This window comes from Asterias amurensis, chromosome 1 (genome assembly GCF_032118995.1).
Source record: "Asterias amurensis chromosome 1, ASM3211899v1".
NCBI classification, from domain to species: Eukaryota; Metazoa; Echinodermata; class Asteroidea; order Forcipulatida; family Asteriidae; genus Asterias; species Asterias amurensis.
The window spans coordinates 11,463,689-11,483,337 of NC_092648.1; the positions used below are offsets into that span (position 1 = coordinate 11,463,689).

The window sequence follows — 19,649 nt, forward strand, 5'->3', positions numbered from 1 at the left end:
TCAATATTCAGGAGTTACACAAGTCCACTTTTATAGGTTAATTATTAAATTATTATAACAATGTGAATCAACACTTTTGTAATTACTGCCTGTTCCCCATTTTTCAGACAAAGAAGATGGGAAGTTTTAACTTAAAACAAAATAATCAAATAATATTCCCAATTACCGAGATAAGATCATGAAAAAAAGAGCTGCATCATGTTTCACAACCAGAATTTAAAGGTGCACTGCACTTTATAAGAAAAAGAAAACCCAGTTGTGGACACAACTCCCCCTCTATTTAAAGGAAAGGTTTGTTTACAGTCCGTTAAAAGCCACTTTAAACTGTCAATCACTGACCATTCATAAATACAACACAGGTTTCAGTTTTGGTTCTGCAGCCCCATTTACTCCTTGTTTACTGTTTTGATACTTTTTCTTTGTAACAAGGATAAATGAAACAAGCACAAGTACGCTTAAGCTGGTGACACACTTCCCCCCTGGAATTGAATTGGAACAAAAGATGGGTACCGGGAGTACATTTAAAAGCGGGTCAGGAATTTCAACAATTAGCGAACAACAATTGATGCTTTACAATTGGTGGCATATTTGTGTTTTGCATTTTTAACTTTGCATAAGTTAACTTTGTGCAGGTTGCAACAAAATGCCCACAAGTATAACAAACTAAAACTATATTATAACTGCTGAAATGAACATGTACTCTGAGCAATTGTCAACAAGACTTAATGTATGCCTACTTTTTACCCATCATTTCTGTCAGCAATTAGAACCAAAATGCCACGGCTCTTTACCTTGGAATTATGTGCTTACTGTCACCATTCCCACAATGAACCTATTCACTAAATACTGAATGTGAATGCGAAATTCCTTGCTAAGCGTTGAAAGGTGCTTACCTTTATAAAAAACATTGATATTACTTCCACAATCATAGAGAAGTATTTATGATGACAGTAAGCATTAAGAAGAGCCATAAATTAAGGCCTGGACTGCTGCAATTTTTACTCTCAAGCTCTGTATGTTAAAGGATTTGGGTACTTTTTGTAACACAAAACACAATGTCACAGATTTACATTAAACTCACACTGTTTGAAGATAATGATAGTAGAAAGCGTTCCTTAAAACATTAGTTGTTGAGGTGCTGTAGTTTTTGCGAAATGAGTAAAACAATGTCTAAAAAAAAGCTAAAATTATTTTTGTCTCATGATCACTGAGACAAAAAGTATTTTCACGACAATGTTTTACTCATTTCTCGAAAACTACAGCACCTCAGCAAGTAATATTTTCAGGGAAGCTTACTACAATCATTATCCTCAAACTGTGTAAGTTTAGTGTAAATCTGTGGACATTGTGATTTTGTCCTACAAAAAGTACCCACACCCTTTAATGTTATTCATCACTAAAACTGTACATGATGCAGAAATGCTTCATATAAAAATTTAAAAAATCACTAACCTAAGCGGTTGTGTTTCCAGAAAACAACTGAAAACATATCAGGATTTGTGAATATTCATTATGCTCATCATTTCAATTCAGTAGTAGGTGACAATTTTCTTGCACAGGGTATTGTTTCAGACAATTGGAACTATTAATTTTAGATTTAAAAAAAGGAATTTTGTCAAATATTTTGATAGTCCTACAATGTTCAATTTTTCCAGGTTGGAATTTCAGTCAAGGCTCATCAAGTGATATTTTTATTAGAAAGAATTCAAGCAACTTTTCCATTAAATTTTAAAGGAATATGAATTCATAAAAACAGAAAAATGAAATTCAAATTTAAAAGCTTTCACAGATTGGTTTACAACCGTGAGTAATCTTTCTTAAAACTTCCAAACATTCCCCCCCCCCTTCTTCAAAGAAGTCCTCGCTGCCTTTAAGCTGAATAAATTAAGACTCCACTCCTACATTCTTCTTTCCCTTCCTGCACAATAAATCGTCAGCATCAACCTTTTAAACTCAAAATAATATTTAGATAAAGCGCATGAGACAGAGACAGCTAGAGAAATTCCCAGAGCTTTTAAAAACGGCATAATTTGTTTTTCAAGAGGGTTCATTATTATTCAACGCGAGCCCATCAGCGAGGGCATTCCGTTCGTCTTCTCTCCACTACCCCACAGTCTCTGCACATAGGTTTTCCAGCCCTGGTCGAGGCCCAAGCTTTTGACATTACTTGCGGCATGCATGCATATCAGTGAAACTGTGTACCTCCTTCAGAGCTGCCAATCAAGCCGGGCAATGTTGTTGAGAGAGGGAACGCGCATTCTCAAGAGCCTCTTATCCTGCGTTGTTCGAGGACGATGTCCCCGAAAAACAGAGCATGCATATATGGAAAAAGATTTTGCAGTGAAACAAAGAAGATGATGTCCAGGGCAAAAATGGTGACGAGGAAGAAAACAAAAAATTGCAGCAGGAAAAAAAAAAAGATAAAAAGTACAGTGAAAGGGGAGATGGACCAAACTTTTAAAGACAAAAACCATAGGAGAGGCCAATGCCAATGAAAGTGTCCAATAAAGTATTACAGATATTCAAATAAAAATGGGCACTTATTGTTAAAAAAATAACTTTACCATTTTAGCTATCTTCTTCAATCGTCGATCTGTTCACTATGGAACAATCAGACTTTTTGGCAGAAACCATTTTAAAGTGTACCGTTTTTGTTTTTTTAAATTGCTCGATTGATCTAATCCTACATGCATGTATACATGTGTATACATTTAAATGTAGATCTACAATTTTTAAAACTAACCTGTGCGAAAACTTTGTTTCCAAAGGCAGTAGCGATGTTCAGATATCAAAAAAATCTGGAGCAGTTATGTTCAGGCCGGAATTGGAATACACTTATCTTAGAATGGTCTCATGTTCTCAGACTGAAATTATTTTAGAATCCCTTTCTCTTAAACCACACTCATTAGAAAGGAATATTTTTTCAAAATGTAGTACAATATCAACATCAACAGTGTTTCAGACCAAGTAAATTTTTAAGGTAATTCATTATTGGAATAATTACCAAAGGTATACAGAATACCCTCCCATTAAGACGACTGACATTTTTTCCTCACTGAAAAATGCTAACTTAAATGATTTTGTGAGCTCGTAAAAAAATTCTTAGGAAATCTTAATAGCAACTTGCACACGACATTATTAACTGGACTCGTGCAGCACCGTCCATGAAGGATAATGACAGGACGTTAGAGCAAGATTCAAACTTGTGCATCACCGAGGCAACAAAGATGGAGTGCCTGAAGCAGTTTAGATGCCTGCAGCCACCAACGACCCGAGACAATAGACCGGGGGTAATTTCATCCACAAGGGTCAACACACACAGAAATAAAAACAGTGAAATGAATGTTCTTAAATTGCTGCAATATCTCAGACGGTATTAGATGCCTTAATGAATGCAATGTCTGATGAAAAGAAAGAGGGGAACAAAATTCTCAATTTGTGACGGGAATGGAAGTTGGAGATAAGGATGCCTAGCTGCTTTGTCAGGCTGTCCTTGGGACAGGGACGATGGCTACTTCAGCCGAAAAATCCAAATGAGAAAAATTGATTTTCTTTTTTATTTTATAACAATCGCACTATGGAGAGAAAAAAAAACACTTGCATCTCCGGTTTTGAGATGAGGTCATTAAAAATGGAATTGCCTTATCAGATTAAATTATGTCAGCGGAACAGGAAACAAAATATAGGCTTTTGTTCATAATACGCAGTAAGCGAACATTGTAAGCGAAGCAACCAAATGTATACAAATATTTGAATGTATGTGATGTTTGAAGCAAGTTTTCTATTATTTATAGTTTATTCTTACTTGAATACTTTACTGAATTAAAAAAAATCTGTTAATGGAAAGACTCAATAATGTTGCGTCTTTCCATATTGTTTGACAAAGATTTAGAAGTCAATTCAAAAGACACAACCTTTTTGGGAAGCTAAAACGATTATCCAGACTTCACATCTATTTTCATAGATGTAGCAGCGGTCGGCTCAAAGGGAGGAAAATCCCTCTCAATCTTCAAAAGCCCTTCTTAGTGGCTCTTCTGTTCTGCATATTTTCTCTCTTCAACTTATCATCGAGAAGAGGCTCTTAGAGATCTCTGAACATCACTACCCGAGATTGTAGTGCCATCAATGACAACAGTCACTCCCAATCAAACAACGAGGGGGGTGCCGTTAGATGGAGAGTATGAAGATGGGGGTAGAGTGTTAGGGCAGTCGGTAACAGGAAGCTATGGGACCCTGTGACAAGGACCCGGGATAAGAGATAGAGACCCCCACTTGGAGGACCCCCGCTTAAAAGATTCAGTGTTGAGGAGGAGAATGTACTTCAGGTCTCATTGCGACTCAACAAGAGGAACCAAGACTGCTTGATGGGGGTTTTAGTGTTGTTTCATGGAGAGTCTTTGGTGAAGGGTTATCAGGAACGTCTTCACATCAATGCACTTCAAGGAAAATCAACTCAAAATGTCTTTAATAGCACTAGGGTGGGTACTCTAGACTCAGTATAGCCAAGCTGTACGGTGCGCAATGAAACATGAATGCGACACACTCATTAGATTGAGCACCACCTTATTTTATAGTTTTCTTAATTTTAGATTTGATTTAAAGGCAGTGAACACTATTGGTAATTACTCAAAATAATTATCAGCATAAAAACTTACTTAGTGAAGAGTAATGGGGAGAGGTTGATGGTATAAAACATTGTGAGAAACGGCTCCCTCTGAAGTGATGCAGTTTTCGAGAAGGAAGTAATTTTCCACGAATTTGATTTTGAGACCTCAGATTTAGAATTTGAGGTCTCGAAATCAAGCATCTGGAAGCACACAATTTAGTGTGACAAGGATGTTTTTTTTCTTTCATTATCTCGCAACTTTGACGACCGATTGAGCTCAAATTTTCACATGTTTGTTATTTTAGGCATATGTTGAGATACACAAACTGTGAAGACTAGTCTTTGACAATTACCAAAAGTGTCCAGTGTCTTTAAATAAAATCTGGGTTTAAAACAATGTCATAAAAAAATTTTTCGTCTCAGTGATCATGAGACGAAATGTATTTTCATGACATTGTTTTACTCATTTCTCAAAAACTACAGCACCTCAGCAACTAATATTTTAAGGTATGCTTTCTACTATCATTATCTTCAAACGGTGTAAGTTAAATGTAAATCTGTGGATATTGTGTTTTGTGTTACAAAAAGTACATAATCCTTTAACAAATCAAATGTTTTGAAAGACAAAATATTTTTTCTGAGGTTTGCAGCTCTATTCGGTTTGTTTGTTGTTTCACCATTTTCTAGAGGTGCCTGAATTTTGCATGGGGTTTCACAAAGGTCACGATTGAGGTAGTGTTCGAAAATACTTGTACATCGGTGAGGGGAAATACAAGTTATATAAACCACTTTGCCTATGATTTTGGCAAACAGATCGATTTGATTTACAAATGAATATGATTTTTTAAAGAAATTTACACTTAATTCCCAAGCTTCAAGATGATGAACAATGAAGACATAGTCTGTTTTAGACCTGGGAGGAAAACTTGACATAGGGAAAACCCATACAGTCGTATTGAGTGTTCAAGAACACGCTGTTTCCTTTACATGTTGCAGCAATGTAGTGGTTCCCAAACTGATTAAACATGTACAGTGTACAAGGCTTGCATGGTCTTTTCTAGTTCTTAATGCTTGCAATGTGTAACAATGCTTTGTGTTGTAGATTTTAGACCTAATTGCATTTTTAATACTTCAGAATTTCTATTGATTAAGTTTGTTGTTGAATGTTTTTAAGAATGTTTACTCCCGTTGTTATAATTCTGTATTTTCTTATTTTTTAGTTTGTCTTTTTTTCCCATGTTCAGTGCCCTAGGGCATGTTTACGTACATGATTAGGGCGCTATATAGGTTTTGGAAATATTTATTTATTTAAGGCCGTATCCGAATTGGCAGCTACAGATACGGCTACAATTCTTGCTATATAAGAGTGCTTCTTAGGACGTACCTTACTTCAACACATGAGGTGAAAAATCTAACCAGAGCTGAAGTCACTAACTAAGAAACGGCTCAACTTCCCATTTAGGCAAAAATAATTAAACCACTTTAAGAGTCCACATTCACTTCACAGGCATTCCCGCAGTTGGCTAGTACAACATCACAAAAAACCACACCAGGTTCCCTATGGAGTAGGCCTATATTGCAAGCACCTCACAGTGAGCAATCAGACACAATGACTATCTTCAACCCAACCTCAGGTACCCACCTGGGAGGAGAGAAGCAATTATGGTTCAAGTGTCTTGGTCAAGGACCGCAATCTTTTTGCTAAGATTCCAACCTCACTTAAAAGACACTGGACACTATTGGTAATTGTCATAGACCAGTCTTTCTCACTTGGTGTATCTCAGCTTAATTGGTCGTCGAAGTTGCGAGATAATAATAAAAGAAAAAACACCATTTTGTCACACGAAAGTGTGAGCGTTTAGATGGTTGATTTCGAGACCTCATCAAATTCTAAATCTGAGGTCTCGAAATCAAATTTGTGGAAAATTATTCTTTCTTGAAACTATGTCACTTCAGAGGGATCCGTTTCTCACATTGTTTTATACTATCAACAGCTCCCCATTACTCGTACCAAGTAAGGTTTTATGCTAATAATTGTTGTAAGTAATTACCAAAAGTGTCCACTTCCTTTAAGGACAAACCAGCAATGCTTTGTGATAGCACAAAAACTTACTGAAAAACAAAAACCAAGATTTCATTTTCAGCACCAGGAATGTCTCAGTACACGCATTAAGCCGAAAAGACAAAGTCATTAAACATCAGCAATAAAATTGAATAAATTCAACCGACTCCATTGGAGAGAGAAAAAAAAAAAACAATTAGGAATAAACCAAACAAGGACACTTGGAAGTGGAAGTTTCACTGTAAGAGCCCTTCAGATAGATTGCCAAATAGATAGACAGGCAACTCATTCCAAATTGAAATTGCTTTTGCAAACATGTGGGTAGGGAAAACTGGACTGAGTCAACAAAACAACACTGTTTCTAAACAATTCTGTTATTATTTAATAACACTCTTTCTGTCAATAAAAAACAAAAAAAAAAACAATATTACTAAAAACCCTTTTGTAATATAATATACCAGCCAGTAAAACAATCTCAATATTTATCCCCAAACTTTATTATTACCCAATGGTTTTTATGGATAGAGTGGCGTCACTATTGGCTGGTGAGAAATAGTTATTGCAACAAGTGCAATCGGACATGTAACTGAACACAAATTAAAAAAATTAACGATTAATTTAAATGCCCTGTGGCAGCTCTAAAGGAAAATATACGATCAGTTTTTTAATTAATATGATGTCCTATGTCTCATAATGAAAACTTGTATTGTTTCAATTCCCCAAAGTTTTTTATGATGAGCTGATGATCTTTTGTTTTCAACGTGAAACTTGGGGTGTATGTTTTTTGTTTGAAAGCCAAGTTTTTGTATGAGCAGTCCTGTCTTATTTAAAAGAAAAGTGCATCATTGGGGAAGATTAATAAATGAATTCCCACACTCTAGTAAAATATAAAAAAACATCAAATCATCTTTGGTGGTCGAGATTCAGTGATAACAATGGAAAGAATATTTGTTCATGAAGCAGGCTTCTTTCGAATGTGGCAATCAGAGATTGGGGATCTTCAAGTTATTGTTTTAAATTTACTTTGACAGATTTTCCGATGGAAACATTTCACTGGAGAATCGATATTGGTATGAACATCATGTTCCATATATGTTTCTAATTGAAACTGCTCTTTTGTTGTTGTTATTGTTGTTGTTGTGGTTTTTGATAATACTGTGTAAGTGAATTCTGATTAAAGACAGTGGACACTATTGGTAATTGTCAAAATCCAGTCTTCTCACTTGGTGTATCTCAACATATGCACAAAATAACAAACCTGTGAAAATTTGAGCTCGATTGGTCGTCGGAGTTGAGAGAAAACTATGAAAGAAAAAAACACCCTTGTCACACAAAGTTGTGTGCTTTCAGATGCTTGATTTCGAGACCTCAAATTCTAAACTTGAGGTCTCGAAATCAATTTCATGGAGAATTACTTCTTTCTCAAAAAATAAGTCACCTCAGAGGGAGCCGTTTCTCACAATGTTTATACCATCAACCACTCCCCATTACTCGTTACCAAGTGAGGTTTTATGCTAATAATTATTTTGAGTAATTACCAATAGTGTCCACTGCCTTTAATGTATAAAAAGTCCATGCATGGAGCCTTTATTTGAAGTTCTGTCCATGATGAACATTTCTTACTTTACAATGTATGTGGCAAAAGAAAGCATCATTTTCCATTATTCACACTCCGAACAAGACCCCCATACATACAATTCACAGACAAGAAATGTCTGCTGCCACCTAGTGTCTGACACTCTCCCAGGCTTGCAGTGCACCTAAATACACCCCTTGTTCATTGTTGTTATTGCAAAAGTAGCAAACATGGCCCATCGCTCTTTATAAATTTATCTTGAATTATTTGGTCTTGGGTTTGAAACCCATTAGAGTAGCCATGGATTTTCTTTCCATAGGACTTGGAATGAATGGAGTGTACAGTGCCTATCACAAAATATCTGTGTATAAGGGTTATACTTATAGAAAACACATAAAACCACTCTCCACTGTGTACAGAGTTTATCAGTTCTCAAACTGTATAATCATTAATTAAACAAACCTAATTTGAGGAAGAAAAAGAAACTGCTCGACTGTGTACATGAGAATTCAGTGTAACATTTATATGAAAGCTTGGTCAGTGCTCAGTGCTAGTGCTGGATAGCACACTGCACACATCAATAAGTGCACACTCCTCATTTTGCAGTCATTTCACCTTTCTCCCATCAGTTTACCCAAAACGAGTTCAGAAGGGCAAATTGGTCTGACCCCTTTACCGTTTTATGAGAAATAAACATTCATTATTGCTACGGCAATCAGGGCACATGACAAATAAGGTGTCAGCTTTTAAACAGAGGTTAACTGTCAGCAAACAGGCTGCATTTACTGCCGAGCCAACATTGCATCCAAAATGTTCAGTGGTAATTTTATAGAGTGGGTGAATACTGCCCTCTATGGTTGGTCAGGACAGCTCTATCAAAATAGAATGTCTAGAATTTTTTTTTTACCATTCTGTAAAATGAAATCCCTTTTTTTAAAGATTTAATTTTGTTAAGCAAAAATGTGAACTCTATGTCAACTTTGATCAAACAGTCAAGCAATATTTATTTTGACATTCAGAAAAAAGAGCGATGATCAATCATTTTGCTTTTTACTTTTCTTGACGGAAGAGCATCTCAGTTTGACTTAGAAACCTTAATGCCCAATGAAGAATATCTGAACTTCATGTATCAAGTTAGCTTGGAATGTGTAAACATGTTTCCGAGATCAACTGGAGTAAAAAATATGGTTATTGTTCAAGATAAATGATGTAATGATTACATCTAATTGAGCAAAACCAGCTAAAATATCATGAAGTTTACCTTGTGTGTGCCTGTTTCCCTACCCGTTTTTAGCTGAACAATTTTATGAAAGAGGTTATCACTGCTCAGCAATGACATTAAAAACCTAATGTGTAAAATAAAAAAATTTAAAAAGCCCATCCGAACTCACGCAAAATCTTTCTTTCAAAAGTACAAGCACCTGACTAGATAAATACAGCGCTGGAAAGCATCTGGTAACGATCAATAAAACAGCAGTCCATGGACTGAAAATAAAGCTGAACACAATAGCAGATTCTCTCTATCCTGATTATTGATCTAGAGTAAGGGGGGGGGGGTACAGAACAGACAGCAAACACCAACACCTTCATGGCCCTTAAGAGGTTCCTAAATGAGAAAACACTAACAGCCCTTGAAAATCAGGAGGGCGTTTCATAACCCCCCCCCCACCCTTCCACCAAACAACCGATCTGGTAGAGCTGGGCGGGGAGGGCAACATATCCAAAGTGAGCAATCCCACCGGCTGGACACAATGGACCACCGAGGGCAGTGTTTGGGTGCGAATCCACTCCAGAATGCTCAAGGTGGGCCGAGTGTCCTTCAGGCTAGGGATGCGACAATGAGGCAGTCACACCTGCAACGCCTTTAAGGGCTCTTACCCAAGACAAACAGAGTACTAGCTGAATGCATCATGACAATAGCACCGGCAATTGCCTCCACACAATCACCCTCCTCTTCAAACAATTACACTTTTTATTGTGTCCTCCAGTCCTCCCCCCCCCCTTCATCTTTCTTTTATTTAACACTGTGAATGAAATTATTCAATATGGGAATTTCTCTAGTGGCTTATGAGTGAAAGCGGCAATATGGTAAGCGGAAAGGGATGAACTATGCACTGGTTGTTGTTTTCCATGTGGTTTAGAAATTGCTCGGAGAGTAAACAATATACACCTCTAGGCTATACACATACTCTAAATGCGTTGACAACTTGAGGCAGATTTTTTAGGACAACATTATTGTGTCAATCTGCAGATTTTGCTAACAAGGATAGTAACAAACTTGCCATGTAGTGCAAGATATGGTTTTTCTGTATAGTAATAAAAACTGGCCTCTAAAAACAACCCACGGCACCCACGGTAATTGCCGTGGTGCTCTATGCTTTTGCTGTGGTGCCCTTTGCAAAGTTACAATATAAATTTACATTTCCTCATAAAAAGCCCTTTACAAGAGGAAAATTGCTGTGCCCTCCAAAAGTTCAGAGGCTATAATAAGAATAATATGTTCTTTTAAAGTGCTATTTCATGTAGATCACAATACCAAAAAAAAAGAAAAAAAGAAATACGTTAGTCTAATGGAATAAATGAGTGGCCTTGAGCTTAAAGGATTCGGGTACTTTTTCAAAATGTCCACAGATTTACATTAAACTTATAGGGTTTGAAGATAATGATAGTGGAAAGCTTCCCTCCAAACTAACTATTACTAACTAAGGTTGTGCAGTTTTCGAGAAATGAGTAAAACAAGCCACAAAATAATTTTGGTCTCATGAGACCAAAATTATTTTAGCATGTAAAAACCAGTTATGATAGTATACCAAAACCATAGCATAACTGGTTAATACGTTTTTACATGCTAAAACTGAGATGAAAATTATTACTTTTACTCATTTCTCAAAAACTACAGCACCTCAGTAAGTAAAATTTCAAGGGAAGCTTTCTACTATCATAATCTTCAAACTGTGTAAGTTTAATGTAAATCTGTGGACATTGTGTTTTTTGTTAGGAAAAAGTACATGTACCCTTTAAACCGCCATTTAAAACTGGCAGGGTCGTGTTCGTGCAATAATGGTTGTGTATGCACTTTTAAAAATAGATTTCTTTAATAAAGAAACATCTGAAGTCAAAATGAGTCTTAGTCTAAAATTTTTAAATTACAGACATGTACAATGTACATGATATATCTTAGTACACCCTCCACCCCCAACAGTTAACCACAGATTCTAATTCATATTCATTTTGTCTCAAGTGATGCAACTACTTCTTTTCTAGAATTGCAAGGGTCATGGGTTTGAATCCCACCCGAGTAAATATGCCTGTGAGTGTGATATTTTTTCAAAGGACTCGGGAAAGTACTGAGTATACAATGCTAACACACATCGGTGTATTGGTAAAAAAACAAAATTAATGTACTTCCTTTCTCTTTACCAAAGTATCAAACCGGAAGCTGAAATATAAACTTCTTTCAACAAAGTCAAGATATATACAAGATGAAGTTTGGGCGAAAAACTAAAAATTCCAAGCCATTGTCTCCGCCACAAAAGTCCCCAAAGAGTTCAAGCAACCCGAGAAACAGACAGCCGTCACATTTTAAAGTAAAGAAACAAATCAAACACAAGTCGACGCATGGGTAGGTCTGAGGGAGTTGACACAATCCTCTGATCACACAGTAGCATTTTAATCCCCTCTCCACCTAACCCACTGAGTAGCCCTGGCACGCTGGTTCTATAACAGATCAACTACCTAAACAAGCACAAACCTAAATGGCTCAAGTGGCTCAGTGGCTTTGGCGAGAGGTGGTCAAGAATTTGGAAGATTCTTTAACAGAGCTCTCTCAATGACATGCTAAAACAAATGCCAATACTACCCCTGCAGAATAAGAGAGGGTGGACACGAAACACTAGCCCCCGAGTGGGGAAAGAATGAAAGAACACTGAAGAGGATTAGGAACTAGTAATGCTCCATTCCAGAGAGGATCCGTAAATTGAGATGGTATGTTAGCTGACTGGTGAAAAGTACAGCCTAAACACACACTTGACTTCAGGACCTTCCGCTCAGTCCGGGGTTTTGGGGGAGAAGTACAGTGCCCAGTCAACCCAACTTTAGTTTGACCGCTGGAGAAGGGGTCACAGATATATCTTCCAACATTAATGTCCAGTTTGGATACGCCACTCAGGACTTTAGTGACAGGATACTTAGTTATTTGAACAAGAGTCAAGCTTGGACTCAGAGTGTATTTGTTTGACACAATCATCCAAGTGAAAACCAGTATAAATTTACTCCCTGCTACTTTATCTTGAATAGTAATGGGATAAAAAGAAAAACACCTATCAAACCAAATGACACAGCGCCACCAAGTAGTAGCAAATAGCAATCTTTTTCCTCTGAAAATCTGCTGTGAGGATGAAATTATGGAACACCATAATATCAGACAAAGTATCTCCTTACTTAATTCATCACAAACCCAAAGACGGTAAAAAGCTCCTGTTCAGATGAATGACTGACAATATGTCTTTTTATGATATTTTAAATGTACCCTCACAAAAAAAAAAAAAAACTGATGACGATAATGATGAACACTCGAACAGTGGCAACACCCACATGGTGCTGATATTTAACTACAGGTAGGCAAAGCTACATGTAGGAATACGAAGCTAATTTCATGTAACCCTTTGTAAAAGCCCACAAGGCACTGAGGCGTAGCAATCTCAGCTGCCCACCATGCTTATAAATCATCTGGGCCCAATTTCATAGCCCTGCTTAACAGTAAGCAAATTTGCGTGCTTACTGTAACAAAAAAATTTGCTTAAGACTTAGCGTATTTCACGGGTAAGCAGAAAAATTAGGCAGCCGTATTGCGTGTTTACCGTGGATTTCATTGTGACATCATTTATTTTCGTGCCGTAAGCACCGGAAGGTTAGCATGCCTTTTTGTGTGCTTACGGGTTAGCAGCGCTATGAAATAGAAATTGCACAGTAAGCACAAAATCTGCTGCTAAGCAACGCTATGAAATTGGGCCCTGGGCAAACCCCTTCTCATAACGATACATGCACTGGGTTCACAATACAGGTACGTCCAATCTGAAGGACAAATGGTTAAATATCTTGCTAAAGGATACAAGCGTCCAGACCAGAACTCAAACCCACACCACTTTGCTGGGCAATATTTCATAAATACTTGCTTAGCACAAACAAATCTTGCTTAGCGAAAATAGATAACCTCCCAGAACACATACAATTATCACTGCTGCAGCTGGTACCCACTCATTTCTTGCCTAGCAAAGAAATTTGGCGAGCAGAATTTCCTGCTTAACAGCTTCATGAAACTGGGCCCTGATCAGAAACACCAGAGTTTGAATCCCTTAGGTGAGACCGCTCAGCTACGACAAACCAGATGGAAAATACTTAGCGAATACAGAAAGGTGCTTACCTCCTTGTCGGTACTGCTGTTGGTTATACCCCCCTCCTCCTCTACCACCTTGTTGTCTACCTGCGTAACGCCCACCACCGTATCCTGTCTGTGGTGGTGGTATGTTGGCATACTGATTCGGTAGATTGTGTCTGTTGGAGGGAAAAACAGTAGAAAGATTAGATATACATGTAAGAATACTTGATATCTGAGGACAAGACAAAGCAATGAGAATACATCATTGCCTGCAGAGCAAAGACAATCAACAATATTATAAATTATCATTCTCATAAGAAAACTACACAATTAAATTTTACAATCTCAAGTTACATGTAATCCACAATAATAAACACATACTTTTACACATAGAGTTTTGGAGACTGGCTATTGTTGTTCTAGAATCCCCTTCTTGATGGGGACCCAGTTCAACAACAGAAACTGTGCAAAAGTCCCCACAGTGTGTATGCCAGTGAACACATGTTTTATGGTTGAATATGTGTGTATCTTAGTTGTTTTATGATAATATTTTGTGGATCTTATTTGTGAACCTTTTAATTATTTAGTTTTTGTGGTTAAACTTTTGTTAAGTTTTTTATTGTTGTAAAGCGCCTGGGAGCATTTTGAATGGATTTGGCGCTATATAAATGTTTATTATTATTACATTCTTAAAACTTCCTAGAAGTATCTTGCTCAAAACTTAAAAATGGCAGCCTTTGAGGAAATTTGTTGGCAGTGTTGTAATGCACCTGGATTAGACCCAAGTGACTCTAGTGTCAAAGCCACTCAAACATACTTGGGAACGACCCTAAACCATCACCATGGGCCCAGTTTCATAGAGCTGCTTAAGCACAAAAAAAGTAGTAAGCACAAAAAAGTATATGGGATGTTAGGCATTGCATGGTGAGGTATCAATATATATTTAACTCTGTTTCAGAAGGACAGAGTTTTTTTAAGTCAGGCAGAATGCAAAAAACTATGCTGTTGTATTTCTACCCAACATGAAGAACAATATAACAAAAAGCAGTGGTTACACTGGTGATGGGTTCTTGTCATTAATATAAACTGCTCACAAAAAGTTAGGAAACTTTTTTTAATCAAGTAGATCTTTATTATTTAGGACTCTCTTTGTAAAATGTTACATATCAATGCAAAGCTGATGTGTTCCTCTTTAAAATGATACCACTTTTGCAATGACTACATGTTGCCGGACTTTGCCACATTAATGAGAATGAGGCAAAGTCACAAATCAAATCTGCCAAAATTAGCAGTTCTGTGTTACTGTGTGAACAAACAAGTTGACACTGTAGTTCAAACGAGCAAGACAACTTACTGATTACTTACTGATTGAATTGCACTTTATTGAGGCAAGAAATTCAGTAAATACCCAAAACAAGTTTTTTTTCAACAAATGAGGGCTAGTGTGCATTGGTGCAAATCTTTGCGTAAACCATTCATGGTTCCGAAGCTTGAGCGGTTTGGCTGTTGATCATTACCTATTGACTGTTTAGCACAGACGCAACGGTAATTTTGGCACATTTGAACTGTGACTTTGCCCAATTGTCATTCATGTAGCCAAATTCAGCAACATGTTACCATTGCAAATGTGGTACCATTTTAAAGTGGAACACTTTACATGTAGCTTTGCATTGATATATTATAACATTATACAAAGAGAGTAATAAATAATGAAGATATACTTGATTAAAAAAAGTTTCCTAACTTTGTGTGAGCAGTTTACATGTATCAGGGTGTTTCAATAAATTACCCCGGTAGGTCACGTGCCATTTGGGGTAAAAAAAAAAAATTCACAGACAAAAACATTACACATCTGGGGCGGATTGCACCAAGCGGTCTTAAGCCGGTCTATGCGCTATAGCCGGCTAACTTGAAACACGCTTAGACAGTCTTTAATTATAGACCGATTGCAATAGCGCGGTCTATAATTATAGCCAGTCTTAAATCTTAAGCCTGCTCTGAGCTGGCTATAATCGGTCTTTGTTTTGGTTTTTAAAGATGGTGCTGCATTTGTTAGTTGTAGAGGATTTGATACAAAGAGCTCTACGATGAGATTGTGTTTTAGAAATAGATTACACCCATTAGAGGCATTATGATGATGATACTTTGTATCGTAAGTGTCATATGTTCCCAACAGTAAAAATTATACAACTCAGAGATTGGATATCCGATGATTCAAACCAAAGCAATAAGAACAATGCCATACCGCCAGTGCCTGCAGAAGTGCTTATGGGACGATGGTTCGTATTGCATTACTTTTCGCCGACTTATCTAAGACCGTCTTATTGCAACAGGCTTTATGACTGACTAAGCTATGACCGTCTAAGACAGATAGCCTGCTATAACTGACTGGCCTTAGACCGCTGACTAAGACCGTTTTATTGCAATCCACCCCTGATGCTGGTACAAAGCTCAATAAAAATAATCTTTCAGATGAAAAAGTTATTAACTGGTATCTTTGATGCTGTTCCGGCCATAACAAGGGTAATAATTAAATACATTTTAATTATCCTAGAACAACTCTTTATTGCCATCCTTGAGGAGAGGTGGTTGACTGTGAGAAAGAAATTAAAACTATCAACACCAATTAGTGTGACCATGATGGTTTTAAGTCCTATATTTAGTAATTGAAAGTTTTGCAGGCAACTCAAAATCCCCATTCATGTAATTAAATATCGATTGGATCCAATGAATAAAACTTTAAAAAACAACCACAAAAACCTCATTAAAACAGGTTGTGTATTATGAAGGTTTCTAGGAAACAACCAGCAACAAAGATCAGAAAGTTACCGTGCGTAAGCCCACCATCAAAATTGGTGTGTGTGGCATTAGGGAAGGTTATGAGCCGTTATTTTAATTACAAATTGGCCAATTATAAGGGTAGGTGGCCATGCACAATTGAAGAGAATGGAAATTGGACCAATTAATTTTTTGATGAATTCATTTACCAAATTGTTTAATGTAAATCTGTGGACATTGTGTTTTTTGTCCTACAAAAAAAGTACATTACCCTTTAATGGAAAGCAAATTTTTGTGCTTACTGTAGCAGAAAAATGTTTGCAAGCAAAAATGTATTTCACCATGATTTCTCAAGTTGGCAGAAAATGTCTAGGGGAGCATGCACATTCACTATGGATTTGCTTTGTTACGGTTAACAGTTTATAAAATAGAAATTCTGCTAAGGAATGCTCCGTAAGCGCACAACTGCTGCTTACATGTTTTATGAAATTGGGCCCTGATGACAACTATCTGAGAAAAAAAGGATTGCTACATTTTTGTACATGGATGTTTTGGTTCAACCCTGATAATAATATTCAGTTATAGCGGTTGGTACTTAAAACTTTGGACTGATGACAAATTCTTCCTTCAAATGTTAAGACCCATTAGTTGTTAAAATCCAATGACGCCTTGTTTCAAGTTCCTATCTAAAAAAGTTAATATGTCATAGCTTTGGGAAGTAAACCTGGTCATTGGGCCAATAACATAATCTTTCTCAGCTCTATAGAGAGTATACAGCTTAGGCAGTTAGGGCTGCCATGGCTCCAAAAGCTATTTTGAACACAATATCAACCTCTACTCTCGCAGGTACCCATTTATACACCCGAGTGAAGCGAACCAATTATAGTGAAGCATCTTGCTCAGGGACACACCAATGCCTGAACCATCATTACTCAAAATTGATACGTAAACCGCCCAGCCATGACACACAATAAACAGTTTTATTAAGGGATTTATTAATCCAAATGGAGCGGCGATCTTTCCCAAACTATTAAAAAAATCAACAAAGAAACTTACTCGTTCCCATAATTTTACGACCAATCTTTCTACGTGTACAAACGTTAGCTTTTATGACTTTCAATATTTTATCATAAACTACTTTCTTACTCACAAAGGTTTTACAGTTTAGTGTGTTTTCGACACCTGATAATGTCATCAAGATGTCACATCTACTCCTGCATAAGTTACTAAGGTTTTGTCTGGGTTCACTTCACTCAGATTGGAAGTACACAATAAAGAACCTAGAAATATTATACCTTGTACATTTACATCATCAAAAGTAAGTACTCTTACAAGGTTCATAAAAAAAAATACAATCTCTATCAGAAATAAATTCAAATACTAAACCACACGGGAAACTGGCTGGGTGAACTTTTAAATGAATAAGGGTTGAACTAAGACAAATTGACTGCATGGAGCGGGATGTGAACCGGCGACCTCCGGGTTACCTGAGGTTTCTAAGCCCCTGGCACCCTCTACCACAGACATTGACATACATGTATAGGGAGAACGCCAACATATGGCTAGATCGCACAGTTGGTAGAGTGTCCGCATGCTAAACTGGACGTCATTCCTTGAAATCCCACTCCAGCAAATGTTTCTTTGTTCAACCCCTTATCAGTTAAAGTTCTTCAGGCTTCAGAGCTATAACCTGGGCCGAATTTCATAGAGCTGCTTAAGCAAAAAAATTGCTTAAGCACGAAAATAGGTGCCTTATTTTACACATGTTACTGGCCAAAATTTCATGCCATGTACATTGCTTGAGACTGGCATTTAGCTGTTGTTTACTTAGCATAACAATTGAGTGGGGTCTTGGCCGATAATCTGATTTTACTAAGCAAGGAAGTTTTTACTTAAGCAGAATTTTATTGCTTAAGCACCTCTATGAAATTGGGCCCTGGTTGACCCTTCCTGCAAACTTGAATACAAGGCAAATTTCCCAGACTCAGATTAGTCAGCACAAGTTGTTTTCCCCTATAGACTGTGCAAGTCTTGCACTGATTTGAACATTGAGACCCATGTAGTACACTAGTTTGTCACCTTCATGTATTATAGCAATGTCTGTGGGACCAAAGTGGTCCAAATAATGTTCAAATACGCACAAGACTTGCTCGGCTATTGATTCAGGGAATCTTTCTTCACTTTCCACATTTGTATAAATTTTAAACAGTGCCCAAGTGTAGCCACTAGGCATTATTGATTTCACACCAGTGATATACAACGATGGTCATAATGACAATAATAAAAGATGATTGGATACAAATAATCTTCAATGTGATTGAAGGGGGGTGAGAGTGGGGGTAGATATCCAACCTCATACCTGCACCAAGGGGGTAAGGAGTGGATCATGGGTGGGTGCTGAAGGCTGGCAAGGGGGGCCAGATCGGGTAACCAACTCCCAATCTGCCATTTCATCATCTCCACCTCATTGTAGATGCTGAAAGGAAATCTTCAATTAAAATGCTGTGTCCCACAATGCAGCTACAATCATGTATGACCTTTTCTGTGCAGGCTTGAATTTGTCAAAATGATGTATCTCACTCAGAACAACTTTGATGTACATGTACACACCAATGTTAACCAATGGCCAATTCAACCCGAACAGTTTTTGGTTATGCCCACGAAAACGCACCCCATCCTGCATTGTGGAAACACCAACTGCATTGTGGGAACACCAACTGCATTGTGGGAACACCCACGGATGTACAAAGTGAGTCATGTCCAAATTGGCAGCAATGGCTACATCTATTTAGTGTTGCTAAAAAATGTTGCTATTAAGCTTTTTTGAGATATGGCGGACACAATGCTACAAGTTATACAACAATATAAGGTTTGAGTTAATTTTTGTGTATACACCCAAACCAGACAGGACACTCCCATCTTGTCCGCCATACCTCAAAAAGGCTTATGGATGTCTTGCACTTCAATGCATGAAGATGCAGCAATCTAGCTGTAGCCATATTCCTTGCCACCAGTTTGGACAAGGTCGGAGTACAGCAAACTGTTGTACGCAGTGGAGTGCTGTCAAAAAGATGTTGTGCAAATGGCCCAGAGTGCATAATGGCACTGCGACTGGTTAGGCATTGAACAATGGAAATGGATTAATATTTCGTCCGAACTTCCTGTATATGAGAGCGCTTAAAATCAATGTACATCATAAAAGATGACTGGAAAATAAAATGTAGTTTAAATTGAAATGTATGATGTACTG

General features: G+C 37.3%; 1 protein-coding gene across 1 annotated transcript in view; it reads right to left on the reverse strand.

Moving 5' to 3' along the window:
- LOC139945599 (5'-3' exoribonuclease 2-like) overlaps positions 1 to 19,649 on the reverse strand; it is an 84,134-nt gene that overhangs the window by 30,499 nt on the left and 33,986 nt on the right. Inside the window, exon 30 of the mRNA XM_071943010.1 lies at positions 13,667 to 13,797. Coding sequence (XP_071799111.1) covers positions 13,667 to 13,797 — 131 coding nt within the window. The remainder of the gene's footprint in view (positions 1 to 13,666; positions 13,798 to 19,649) is intronic.